This window comes from Chlamydotis macqueenii, chromosome 9 (genome assembly GCF_036417535.1).
Source record: "Chlamydotis macqueenii isolate bChlMac1 chromosome 9, bChlMac1.mat, whole genome shotgun sequence".
NCBI classification, from domain to species: domain Eukaryota; kingdom Metazoa; phylum Chordata; class Aves; order Otidiformes; family Otididae; genus Chlamydotis; species Chlamydotis macqueenii.
The window spans coordinates 8892569-8906050 of NC_141564.1; the positions used below are offsets into that span (position 1 = coordinate 8892569).

Below are 13482 nucleotides of genomic sequence, written 5' to 3' on the forward strand. Positions count from 1 at the left end.
CACACATCCTTGCCTCGCTCTCAAAAGGGCAAAATCAAGTCTTGCTTCAGACTCACGCCTGGACTGGGGAAGGAGGGACAGATCCCAAGGAGACCAAACCAATCACACCGATTTTCCTGGCTGTTGCTGACAGGAATTAGTCTGGTTTAACTGAGAGGCTTAGACAGATCTCCAGCCATGACATCTGTCAACACAGAATCACAGAATCATTTGGGTTGGAAAAGAAGCTTTAAGATCATCGAGTTCAACCATTAACCTAGCACTGCCAAGTTCACCTCTAAACCATGTCCCTAAGCACCATATCTACACGTCTTTTAAATACCTCCAGGGACGGTGACCCAACGACTCACTTCCCCAGGCAGCCTGTTTAAGTGCTTGACAACCCTTTCAGTAAAGAAAACTTCCCTAATGTCCAATCTAAACCTCCTCTGGTGCAACTTGAGGCCATTTCCTCTTGTCCTGTTGCTTGTTACTTGGAAGAAGAGAATGACCCCCACCTCACTACAATGTCCTTTCAAGTAGCTGTAGAGAGCAATAAGGTCTCTCCTGAGCTTCATTTTCTCCAGGCAAAACAGCCCCAGTTCCCTCAGCCACTCCTCACAGGACTTGTGCTCTAGACCCTTCAGCAGCTTTGTTGTCCTTCTTTGGGCATGCTCCAGCACCTCAATGTCTTCCTTGAGGTAAGGGGCCCAAAACTGAAGACAGTATTCAAGGAGCAGCCTCACCAGTGCCGAGTACAAGGGGACAATCACTTCCCTAGTCCTGACAGCTGTACTATTGCTGATACAAGCCAGGATGCTATTGGCCTTCTTGGCCACCTGGGCACACTGCTAGCTCACATTCAGCCAGCTGTTGACCAGCACTCCCAGGTTCTTTTCTGCTGGGCAGCTTTCCAGTCACCGGAGGATATCACATGTTTACCAGTGCCACTTCCCTCTTGCCTTTCTCCTAGTGCTGAGGCCACAAGACACCAGGCAGGCTTGTCAGTCTAATAAATTATAGCTGCAGGAATGTGAAAGGGCCAATAGACTCAAGTGAGCTATAGGTCTGTCCTCCCCTGCCCTCACAACCTCTCAGAAGGGAGGAGGTTAAACAGCCTAAGACCTATCCCAGAGAGCTGTCTGTTTAAGTAGGCAGGCTTAGCAGCCCTTCTATTCATAACTGTAAAGCCAGATGCCATGCTGTATGTAGGCACTGATAGTTCAAAGTTAACTTTCAGTCATCTCCACATCCAAGGAACCCATCTGAGGCTCCACAAAACTCTCAAATCCTGCTATCCACTAGGTTCAGTAAAGTTTCAGGCAGGGACAACAGAATGGTACTGCCAGACCCGCACTCTTCTGACTTGCTGACACTCAAATCTAAAAACCTCTGATCAATTGTTCACTAGCCTCTTCAGACTCCTCGTGGGTCTTGCCATTTCTTTGCAGATGATAATCATGTGAGGAGCTTTTTCAATAGCTATTTGTTTTCTTTTATAGCTCATATCAAAATATGCCATTTACACATAAAGCAAAGTGATGCCCAAGCAAAATTATGGTCCCAGAGCTGAACCTCATGGCTGAATGAGATGAAAGGCAGAGTAGATGTGCAAGAAGAAAGAAAAAGACCGCATATAAAGGGAGAAAATAAGTTAATAAAGATGCAGGATAAGTTGGGATGATTTGTTTGTAACAGAGGTTAGGGAGGAACTGGGATGAGAGGCTTTGGACCGGCAAGAGACAATCTAAGGGAGCACAGAAATTTTCATTAGCTGATGTGATCTGTGGAGCAGAAGATGTCTGAAAGGAGGAGTGTGAATTCATGCTTGAGGCTTTTGAGGAAGACAGCACACTACATCTGGAAGGGAGAATAGGACGCAGTAGGGATGTCTCACTGCTTTTTAGGTTGGGCTGGAGTTGAACAGTTTTAGACAGTTGTAATGTGGTGCTTTTGGGCAAAACATAGAGAGAACAGAGATCCAAATCCCGAAACCTCTGTCCAACATAAGGATACATTGCAGGCATTGTAACAATAACTAAGCTGCATTCATTAACCTTGCTGAAGAAGTCTACCGCAGAAGTGGAATCAGCTCCTGAGATGCACAGTCTTGCAACCACACAGCACAACATGCCTGACCAACTGTCAGGGGGCTGATTGCCAGCTAGAAGGCAAGAAATTGGCTGTCTTACCCACCACACATTGTAGGCAACTCACCAGCTATTCTTGGCTGCTCCATGAGCCATTTAACATAGGTGCACTGCTGCGTCTTGCTTCCCTTCCTCTTTGGCTAGATCAGGAGCCAAGAGCCAATCTGCCTGAGGTAGCTTCAGAGCAGGTGCGCAGTCACCCCTTGACCTTCTATCAGTGCACTCTTGGCTACTCTCATCCCTGGTCTTCTCATCTGAATTCAGACACAACTCCTCCACTAGCTCAGGCGCTCTCCTGACACTGAGCATTTGGCCTCCTTCGCTATATAGTACACAGCTATAGGAACAAAGATATGATGCATTCTATATCTTGTTCAGGCAGAAACCAACGTACTTGCAAGAAGTTGCTTTTCCTCAGCTCTGGTAGAGTGATCTTCCCAGACCAGGATCGATTGACTGTGTAGAATATTCTCTGTATAACCTGCAACACATGAACAGTGCTTTTGAGATCAGCTCCTGAAATAGACCAGTTTAGGAATTTAAATGCAGTAACTTAGTTTTGTTTATTCGCTCATCGTAAGGGGACTTCTTTTTGAAAACTGTTTTGTAATCTTTTTTGTAGATACTACTATCCTTAATCAACTATGCAGTCTGAAAGAAACATTTGTTTCTGAAACAGTATTATCCATTTCCACCCTGCAAATATTTTATTTTCACTGCTTTTAGTTCACATCTTTGAGCACGCAGATGCATTATATGTGTCATGGAATATGCTAAAAGTGCTGATGAATCACCTGAGTCACCTTGAAACTGAGTTTTTCACATTTTAGGCACTATAGCTTGCATGGATCTCAACTGAAATAGCGTTCTGCACAGGAGGAACAAAAAAAAAAAAAAAAAAAGCCAGAACTTCTGAAGTGGAAACAGGGCATGTAAATGAAAGCCACAATTGACGTCTGACCTATTGTGTCTATAACAATGCCTCATCATCTTGGTGTCTCCACTGAAAGTAAGCAATAGAGATTGTCTGCATTTATCTTAGATCCATGTCAACCTGTTTCCCTTATTGATCTACCTCTGGTGAAAGCGAGTATAAAGCATAGGGGGGGAACACACAAACTTCTGAGAACCTGAGAGAGGGAGTTCACAGTCTGAGACTGAGTACATTCCCAAGTACCTAAAAAAGCAAGCTGCACCCTTCTTAGTCTGCTCCTTGTTATCTTGTCAAATATCATCACAAAGTGGGTAAAAGGCAAATGTGTGATCAAGTACATGCAAGAATAAACTTAATAGGGGAAACAACAACAAACAAAAACATCTTCAACAAGAGAAATTAGAAATGTAATTAATTTGATTATCTGCACTGAAATCTACGGAACAGAATTCTTGTTGACCAAACTGAACACAAACAAACCTTTGATGTCTCTGACATATTATCCTAGAATTTTGGTAAACCTTAATAGTGCATGCTATTCCAACACAAAAATTAACTTCACACAATATGGACACTATAGGGATTAAACCAGTCAACAAATGAAGTGGGATGGGTTTATTTCTTTGAGTGGGCCATGCTTTGACTCAGTCACACAACCACTGGTTTTTAGTCCAGAACAGATCTGGAATCAAGTATGAGATTGTTGCTAACAGTCTGCTTCAGGACACACAGATCAGTGAGACAGTAAATGCTGATGAGCATAAATAATTTTGAAATCAACAAGAATTATTTGAGGGCTCAAAATGTATCCTGAAGAGAGAGAAATAATGTAGTCAACTTAGCTGAACGTGACATCTATTAGTAGCTATCCTGGTCCTTAAAAGCCTACATGGGGGGATGTGGGACAGCAGGAGGACTTTTTGTCTCTCATGAAACACACCACTAGAAGCTGAAATCAGCCTAATTCAGACAGAGAAGAAAGGACTTCTTTTACACTGCCATTGATTAACTGCTGGGGCAACTCCCAAAGAAACACTGCTCTTCATCAGACTTCAAACACTGATGTCCTTCTAAAGTTGTGTGTCAATTCAATTAAAAACAACCAAATCTATCCTACCTATAGCAACCACTGAGCAATGTTCTGTGGTCTGTGTAATGCAGGTAATCACAGAGATCTTTTCTGGTCTTAAGCACAATAAAAAAAAAAGCTTTTTGTTTGTTTCTTCTTTAATGCCTCTGGCAGTCACTGCCATTCTGAACTCTATTTTTGGACTTCGTTTGGCCTTTGCTTCCAGATTGCACAAAGGCTCAGAGATTGAAGCGAGTCTCACCTCATACTCACCTCATACATAATCCATTATCACACCTGACAACTCTGCAGCAATTCTTAAAGATACAGGGTTTTCATGCCATTCCAAGGACTCAAAAATAACAGTCCTAAGAATGAGAAAAAGGACCCCCAACCAGCAATCTTTTTCTTTTTTTCTTCCGCTTGAAGGGCCGTAAGAGACAACAAAACATCCCCATTTATGACATGTAAGAAACCATTCCTCTATCAGACCATATTGATAAAGATGTTCCATCTGCTCTCTCCTCACCCAGTTGTAAAAATAAGACATTCAGAGGTAAAATGGGATCCCTTTTCATCTCTTTTACCATGTCCAGTCACTTAGTGCAGGCTTTATTATTCAAATAATGGTCCAGTTTCAAAGGACAGTACCTAGCGGATATATCAGTATAAAATGTCAATACTTCTCTCTTTGCTTTCCAAGTTGTGAAAACCAAGCTGTCAATAAAGCAATTGGGAAACATCCTAGAGCATAATTAAACAGCCAGACACGATTTGCAGCATTCAAGCCACATTTGTCAGCAGTGTCTTACTGAAAGCCATAACTAGCTTTGTTTTTTTTCCCAGCATGGAAGATTATTTATTCTGAATGCAGCGCATAAGCCTTTGGAAGGGTGAGCACCTTCCTACTTGCCCATAATCCTCACGTAATCTACCTCGAGAACCCAAATCATCAATGGGTCAGTTCTAGATGTTTCCCCAATCTTCTCACAGAAGAACAAAAACAACACCATTTCTGGAAAAACCCACAAAGCTTTATTAAACCCTGCAGGCCATTCCTTCCCATTCACATTTGCATTGGTAATACTGCATAAGCTGAAACATTTTTCAACAAGCAATACATTTTGCCACATTGTTCAAACAAGGCTCCAAGTTAGCACTGCACGTTGTTGAAAAACTGAACCAATGAAAACCATTCTCATACATTTTAAAGTTTTTACAATAAATGCCACATGATGTTCTGCACTGTCTTCACCAGCTTCAGGAGTCAGTCTCTGTTGAAAGAAAGACAAGTAGTTTAGTACACTGGCAATACAACAACTCACAGATACTGATATAAAGTACAGCCTCCTGCATCCAAAAGGCACCTCCAAAAGGTGCAGAGGTAGGCAAAAAAATTTGAAACATGCTTACACAACTTACCCATACTAGACTGTTAGCTTACTCTCCAGGTGATTTCAACCAAGCAACGCTATATCCACCAATGAACACAAGAGCCAGTGTTTCCTTATAGCCCTCATCTGTAACACAAAAATAAAATTTAATTCTTGCAGTCGCAGCAAATACAGCATTCTGCCACTGTAAGTAGGTATAAGGCACTCTACCTTGAAGAGATCAGAAGGATCCAAGTAGTCTCAAAATCCAAGGACAAAGCTGTTTCCTTCATTACCTCCTGGTGGAAATACTGAATTTTGTAACATGAGAGACAGAAGTGCCAAACTGTCTGTGAAAAAGAGATGTGAGAAATAGGAACTCCTGGTGTCAGAAAGGAAAGCCACTGCTGCAACAGGCCAAGTACTGCCACTCCAGATGGAAACAACCTGACCCAACAGACCAACTGTCTCCCAGGGTCTTGACTCTGCTCCAATTCAGTGATCTGGCCAAGGCCAAAGACACCGAGCTCAGAAGGCATCTGTCTGTCGGCACAGACACCCAGAACAGCATTGTCAGAGTACTGTGAGTAAGGGTGCCTAAAGGCTCAGACTGAAGTAGGAAAGCACAGCAGAGATGCAAGCTGAATCAAGAAGCACCGAGGAGCTTCATGTACTCTCGAAGGGTCCATTTCTGTGACTGATTTATGGTGGTCACACAGGACCTCAGTCAGGCACAACAGAAGTTGTGGAAAGGGAGAGAGGAAGGAAAAGGTGTTGCCCTTTTAAGTAGTAGCCTGCACTTCAGTTATCTTGAAGTGGAACCTCAGTTTTACACAGCTAGTCTTCACCCCAAAGAGGTCCAGGAACTGCAGCAATTACTGCTTTGGGAAACCAAGGGTGATAATTTGGGGGATTACTCCACAAAGGCATTTATTTCTTGCCTTTACTCCCTCCTTTAGGCCCTGAAAAATACAGGAACAGCACGTGACTTGAAAAGAGGAACCTGTAAAGGCAGATGCACAGAACCACCTTTGTTACCACCCAACAGCCAGCACCAGGACAACCACGCATCATATCTTGACCCGCTCACTAGCAAAGAACAACTGGTTGATAGTGCTATCAGAAGCCAATGCTAGTACGACGTTAAATATTTCAGCTCTCACACCTCCACGTACTTAAAAAACACCAAATACTAGCGTACATGTGTCACAGGCACCTTCCACACTTACCCGTTCATGTACCTGCATGATTCCCTGGCCGTTGTTACAGCTACTCTGGCTAGTTACTACATTTAACGTATCTGTTCTCTTGCTCCACGGGGACTGAACATGTTGATAATACCTAATGTTCACTGTCATGTTCAAGTGCATCTAAACATTTAAAATTGATTCTTGTTATACATTTTCATAAAACATTAGTGTGACGGTTCAGGATTTGCCCAAAGCAACAGAGCGTCTTTCTGCCATCTGCTCCTTACCGGAAGGAACAAGCCTGTGTCTGCCAGTAATCTCCCAGCTGCCAGTATGTGGTGCAGCTGGCCCCCATGCAGACCCTGGCAAGCTAACAGCAGAAACTTGAGCCCTGTTGGGATACAGCTCCCAGCAGGTCTGTCATTATTTGAATTTGTTACCACTGCACAGATACAACATCCTAACATTTATACCTTTTATCCACATTCATACCCAACATGAGACAAGCTAAAGGCTTAAAAGAAAGTACAAACTTATTCAGGTAAAACACTAGCCTCTTGACTGCAAAGTTGGAACAAAGCTACAGAACAAAATCCAGCAATAAAGAGTAGTTACAAAAGCTCAGAGACTCAGAAGGACTAGATTGCTTTCTGGCAAGCGTGAGAGGCAGGAGAGTTGGATGGGAGACCCCTGTGTGCAATGGATGCTTTGTACCATGAAACAAACACAGATTCTCCATGCCTAAGACATAGAAATTTTCGAACATACGGCCTGCCATGTCTCAGCAGCCCAGCAGAATTAGGCTTAACTTAGCAGCTCTCAAAGACCAAAGAAGGACCCCTCATTTTCCTTCATCAGGATTAAAGGAAAAAAAAAAATTATATATTTGCTTAAGACCAGAAATAATCATTATTAACCTTTTGAATAACCTTCTAAAACAATTAACTGTCAGTAATATTAAAAACACCTATTTTTTGAAATAATTGAAGAATTTGCTGATGGGAACAGTGACAAATCACAAGGGGAGGGTTGGTACAGCAGTGTCACAGGAGATCAAAGGAGCCAGCCTACCGTTGTAATATACCGGGAATGGAACTCCGGAGCATCCTTCAGGAACGTCAGACCGGGATGTGTTTCCACCACATCCTGCAAGACAAGATCAAATAAAATTAAACATATTTTCTTCTCCTTTTAACGTTTAGAAGTTACTGGGTTTACAAACCAATACTTTTGCTTACTTTTGAAACTGTATTTGCAGCATTAACAATAAAACTGAAATTACATCTTTTTATCTATAAAATGAGCCTTCTAGAATTGTAAGTAGAATACATTTTCTGGGCAATACGCACCTGTTGGGCCATTTTGATTTACTTAAGGACAGAAAAACAAAGGAAGAGAGTTAGTGAGTAGATGAAAACTCATTTTCATTGAAGGAGACAAAGTTAGTTAGTTGACCATGCAACTATCTCCTCTCCAAGATTTTTTCTCCATTAACTGACGATAATAACATTTACTAGAGCCAGGTGTCAGAAATAAACATTCCTTGAAAGGTTGAGAAAGTTGCCTTTTATGCCCTCCACAACAATGAAAGCTCTTGTGAGCCTCAGAATGCATACAGATATGACCTATGTTTTTCCAAACTTTACTTGAACTACCTGTGGAGATGCCTCTTTCTCAAGATCAGCTTTTTGTAAGCCAAACACAGGGTCATGATGCCAAATCTGCCAAGAAATGCATGACCAAAAATGTGGAGAAACTGCTTGGATCCTGAATGAATCAGCTCAAATCCTGAATGAATCACTGTCTGTAATTTCTACATACCTGACTCCTCTACTCTTAAAACAAACAAACAAATCCCAAAGGAGCATTCAAAGTTTTGCTTTGTCTATACCACGATATGGCAAAGGGATAAAGCAGACACAGTGCCCTTAGGGATGTGATATGACCAGAATTTGCCCAGTCCAACTCGATGTCTAATACGATGGTGTAAGATGGTGTAATATTGCTAGTCTCTGGTTGACTGACTAACAAGATTGAACACGCCTTTGATTGTGCCAGTAGCTAAAAAGCAGAGCTGTTATCAATCAGGAAAGGCAGTGTGCCCAGTGGAGAAAAGATGAAAAGGCATGAGAAAAAGTTACTCATCACAGTCCCAGCTTTGTTTGAGACACACAAACATCCAGTGCAGACACAAAAATCTTTCCCCAACAAAGTATCTCCACAGAGGTTTTGCATAGAGGGCAACACACTGGGAGAAAGACAGAGATATGCAGAAAAGCTCAGAAAAAGTACCAAGAGATGATCAGAAGAGCAGATGGATCCGATTTATAGAGAAACGATAAAAAAACCCTAAATCTATCTAAAGCCTGGCCTAAATAGCCACAAATAATTAAAGAATGATACTTTGCCTTGTTAAAAATATCACATGTGAATAAAATGGAAAAATCAGCAGTGATATTTGTGTACTAGCAGGTTTAGAGGCATATACAGGATAATTGGAATCACAAAATTTTTTGCAAAGATTTCCACGTGGTACTACACCTGGTAGTCTTGCTAGACAAATTCAATTACAATTGTCTCGCCAAGCAACTTTTACAACTTTTCCAATAAGCTTTTATGTTGTGCTTGACTATCAACAGCACCACACATTTTTCCCAATAACCACTTAGAGAAATGGGGCAAATTTCAGCCTGGTTATCAGGCACTGATAAATACCAATCCTAACAAGAAACAAAATAAAGCTTCGACAATCTTCAGTGATTTTAGTGAGATATGTAGCTGGTTGGCACTTATGTAATATAGTCCACTTAAAATGTTTATTTCTATTTCACTCCAAAATAAACCCCACCCAGCTGCTGCTCAAACCAAAGATCTGCATGTCCTCAGTAAACATTTCAAGACATGAAAACAAATAAGCTACATAACTCTCCCCATCCATTCACTGCCAAGCTGTGCAGGTACCTGAAGCAGCGGGATGAAGTCCTCCTGTTCTAGGTAGTCACAGCCAGGCTTTGCTAAAAGGTACGTGAATCTGGATGCATCATCATGGCAGTTACACAGGATTCTATGAGAGAGATGAGGAGTTACTCCAACCACTCTGTACCTCGGAGGACAATCACAAACTACAGATGCATTATGAAGTGCCTTATTCACATGTTAGGCAATACATCTACACTGTGAATTGTGCAAAATTGACCTTAGATTACTAGCACCCATTTTCTTCGATATCTTTCAGCAGCACCATGGTACTATGATCCAGTGGAGCATTTTTTCATTTTAACATTGCTTCTTATTGAAGACTGTTCTTTCTTTGATTTCACAGCATCTTCATAAGTAATCTGACTTTTCAAAGTCCTGCATGCTCACTGATCTCATTTGAAGTCAACAGGATCAACCCAATGGGATGCCATAACAAATATGCTCTCCAATTTAATCCTTTTCTGTATTTCAATATGATATTGCCAAACTATTGCTACTAAATTTTCAACCAGAAAAATCACTTTTCCTTTTCAGAAGGGAAAAGTGAGCATCCTTTGTTAATTATGGCACAGCTGACTACTCTGCATTGAAGTCATGGAGAATAGCCTAATCAAAGAATTAGAAGGGCTGAGTACCTAGAGAAGCAAGTAAACTTATTCCTTAGGTTGACAGTTTGCATCTATGACACCGATTCTTGTCTCTGCTTTCTTCTAATACAAAAATACTAGGCTGGTCAAAAGTAGCACAATTACTTATTTCACATCCAACAGAAATACTCAAGAAAAACTCCATGACATCTACCAAATCACTACTGAATATCTGTAATAGAAGAGAACATTTGGATATATCAAACAGTAAGTTGTTCATGTAGTATAAGGGAAACAATAAATTACTGAGAAGATTACCCTGTATTCTTTAATAACTGCGAAAATACAAATGCACTGTCAATTATTTACTATGAGTGATTATTCACTCCCCTCCTGAAAGTGTATGAACTCATATGACACATAGTACTGAAGTAGTACTGTAGTTTTCCTGCAGAGATCACACTGGAAATGGCTTGCTGCTAATTCTGGCCTCATCACTCTCTACTGAGTCTGACAAGCAATCTGCACATTCATATTGCGTTAATTGTCAATTAGCAAATACATTCTAAATCAACTGCAGAAAGTAGATGCTAATGATTCAGCTTTCCAAAAAAAATAAAATAAAAAAAAAAATCAGGCACAAAGATGAATCCCAAATCCATGTTTTAATAACAAACTAAAAGATCTGATTTTGAGAAGTATTCTATACTCACCAATTCCTATTGATTTCAAATAAGATCAGTGAGCATGTAGCATTTTGAAAGTCAGGTCAGCTACTAAGAAGCTTGAAAACAGACTTCAGCAATTAAAGATACCTATTTTAAAATTATGGCTGTGTTCAGATAGCTGGAGTCTAACTTCACCAGGAACAGTATGTTTATTTCTGTCTATCATGTTTCCAGAAAAAAAAAAAATTTGCAACTGTCATAGGGGAAGATGAGGGAAAAAAACCAATCTTTCTAAAAGAGCAATTAAAGTAAGAAAAGAGTACAAAACTTGGCTTGGAAATTGTGTGGTTAAAAGAATACAGAAGAGGGGCATGACTACAGTCTCCAAATATCTGAAGGATGTGAAAATCAGAGGAGTGAAAATGTATGGTATCATACATGAGGGATTAATTAGGAGTAATTGGAGGACCCCAGGGAAGGAAAAAAAAAAAAAAAATGTTGCCTGTGTCAAGAAAAACTTACTGATCACAGTCACCCCTAACATTTTTGCAATTTTGCCAGGGTAACTAGAAGCTGTTTTGACAATATTATCACAGGAAATACTTTGGGAACTCAGGCTTAAAGGCTGCTTCAAGAATCTGAAGAGCAACCATTAAGTAAAAAATTATAACTCTCTTTGGATATGAGAAGGAGACATTCAGGTGTTTCACAAAGCGGACTAAAGCCTGAATCGCCCTGGAGAGAAAAAGATTAGGCAAGAGAGCAAGTCTGTTCCATCTCTCACCTCTGACTCCAAGCAGGAAATATCCAGAGCTCTCAATTTCTAAAAGAAGCCTTGACAACAGTATGTGGAAGTGACTGTCAAATCCCACAGATTTATTATATAGCATGCTTGAGGAAAGTAGTAACTATTAAAGCTCCCAGAGTATCCACTTGGATGATGCTTCTTTATTTTACATTCCCTCTCCCTGTCCTGTAACATTATCACATGCCTCCTCTCCCCATTCCCAAATGGGGCTCATTTAGCACACTCGTGCAGCAGCAATAAGGCCTCAGATAAATATATCCAAAATCCATTGACAGACATCTATCAGCTATTTCATGAAAGGCTGGCATTTTTCTATGGAGTGTGTTAATATATTTTACATGCCAATTAGACCAAGATGTCTTCTTATCTATACAATTGTTTCAAAGTTTGTTGATGTGGCATGGAAACAAATGCTCAGGGAGTTCCAGGGAAGAAAGCTTCAGCTGATAGGAATTAAGCCATTTATTTTCTTCTAAAGAAAAAGAGAGAGAGAGAGAGAGAGAGAGAGAGAGAGAGAAAAGATACTTCTGCAGCAGGCTGTTCTCTTTTTCCAGAAAGATAATTTTGCATTTGCTATACTCACTTTCTCCACAAGGATACAAATGAGTGTACAGATACACATCCTGTCCTTTCTCCTCCTGATGCATTGAACATAGGTGCTTTCCAGTAGAGCGGGCAGCTACATATCTGTAACGCAACATCGGAACAAAGAGGAATACAAAATCAGTCACAAGAACAGCCTGCTTTTTCACACACCAATTTCACCACTGAGACTTCTACATAAGTAAAATAAAGCAGTAATGGCACACAGATTAGTCAAAAAGCTACTTACTGTATGCCAAGGTTCAGAATCCACCAATAACTTTCTATTTTGTCATATGCCCTTTTAAATAGCAGAGAAATATGTCCTGCAAGGCTAGGAAAAGGTTGAGACTACCAAACTCTTAAGCTTTGCCTTTGGCTGAGCTGTTTAGCAAGATTCCCTGCAAAGTGAAATGGAGAGACACAGGCACCTCCTTCCAGAAGACCACTCAAACCAGCTACCTTAGAAAAGGATGACCCATTCCCTACATGGGCTGATGTCTTCTCACTGACAGCAAGGGAACGTCAATTCTAATAATAGATAATTAATGATTAAATGCCTGAAGGTACCTGCAGTTTTCAGTGCAGTGCCTTCCACTCAGAACAGTGCGTTTCCCCAGCGCTGCTAGATGACAGCAGGATAACAAAAAATGAAAGCATGAACAGAAAGAGGCTGATTCTAGCAAAAGGACTCCCTGAACACAATTTTTAACTAGCCTCTGCAGAGGCTCCTAGCTTTCAGAACGGTAATCAATGAGAGCTCAAGCATTTTGTGGTCTCTAATGCCTTGGAAAAGCAGGCTTGAAAATGGCTTCAAACAGTCAGCTGCTGACACCTTCAAGAAACCTCCTCTTCACCACAAAGATCTTTCCAGCCACCTTTACGACTCCAGCCAAGGTATCAGAACATCTGCAAAATACAGGCTCTGGAAGGAGTGCAGCTGATTCAGGCCAGGTACAGGTAAGAAGGAAGAATATTTTGGAAAAGTAGTTGAGGCATCACTTCTGCTTTCCCCATAAAGCCTCTTTCACCTCTTTATTCAGCATGACTATCCTGCAAGACCATTCTCAACTTTTTGTCTGGGCCTGCTTGTTTCTTTGGGAACCCCAATCAGCCTAAGAACTGCTTTTGGGTTTAGCCATCCCCATGTCAGGTGACTGCAC

At 41.0% G+C, this 13482-nt stretch overlaps 1 protein-coding gene across 3 annotated transcripts in view; it reads right to left on the reverse strand.

Moving 5' to 3' along the window:
- Nucleotides 1–13482, reverse strand: part of PPP2R3A (protein phosphatase 2 regulatory subunit B''alpha) — a 55950-nt gene that overhangs the window by 11845 nt on the left and 30623 nt on the right. For all 3 annotated transcript variants that reach the window (XM_086754557.1, XM_086754558.1, XM_086754559.1), the window contains 4 exons: nucleotides 12321–12424; nucleotides 9657–9759; nucleotides 7767–7841; nucleotides 2524–2610 (listed from right to left, as the gene is read on the reverse strand). In XM_086754557.1, coding sequence (XP_086610683.1) covers nucleotides 2524–2610; nucleotides 7767–7841; nucleotides 9657–9759; nucleotides 12321–12424 — 369 coding nt within the window. The remainder of the gene's footprint in view (nucleotides 1–2523; nucleotides 2611–7766; nucleotides 7842–9656; nucleotides 9760–12320; nucleotides 12425–13482) is intronic.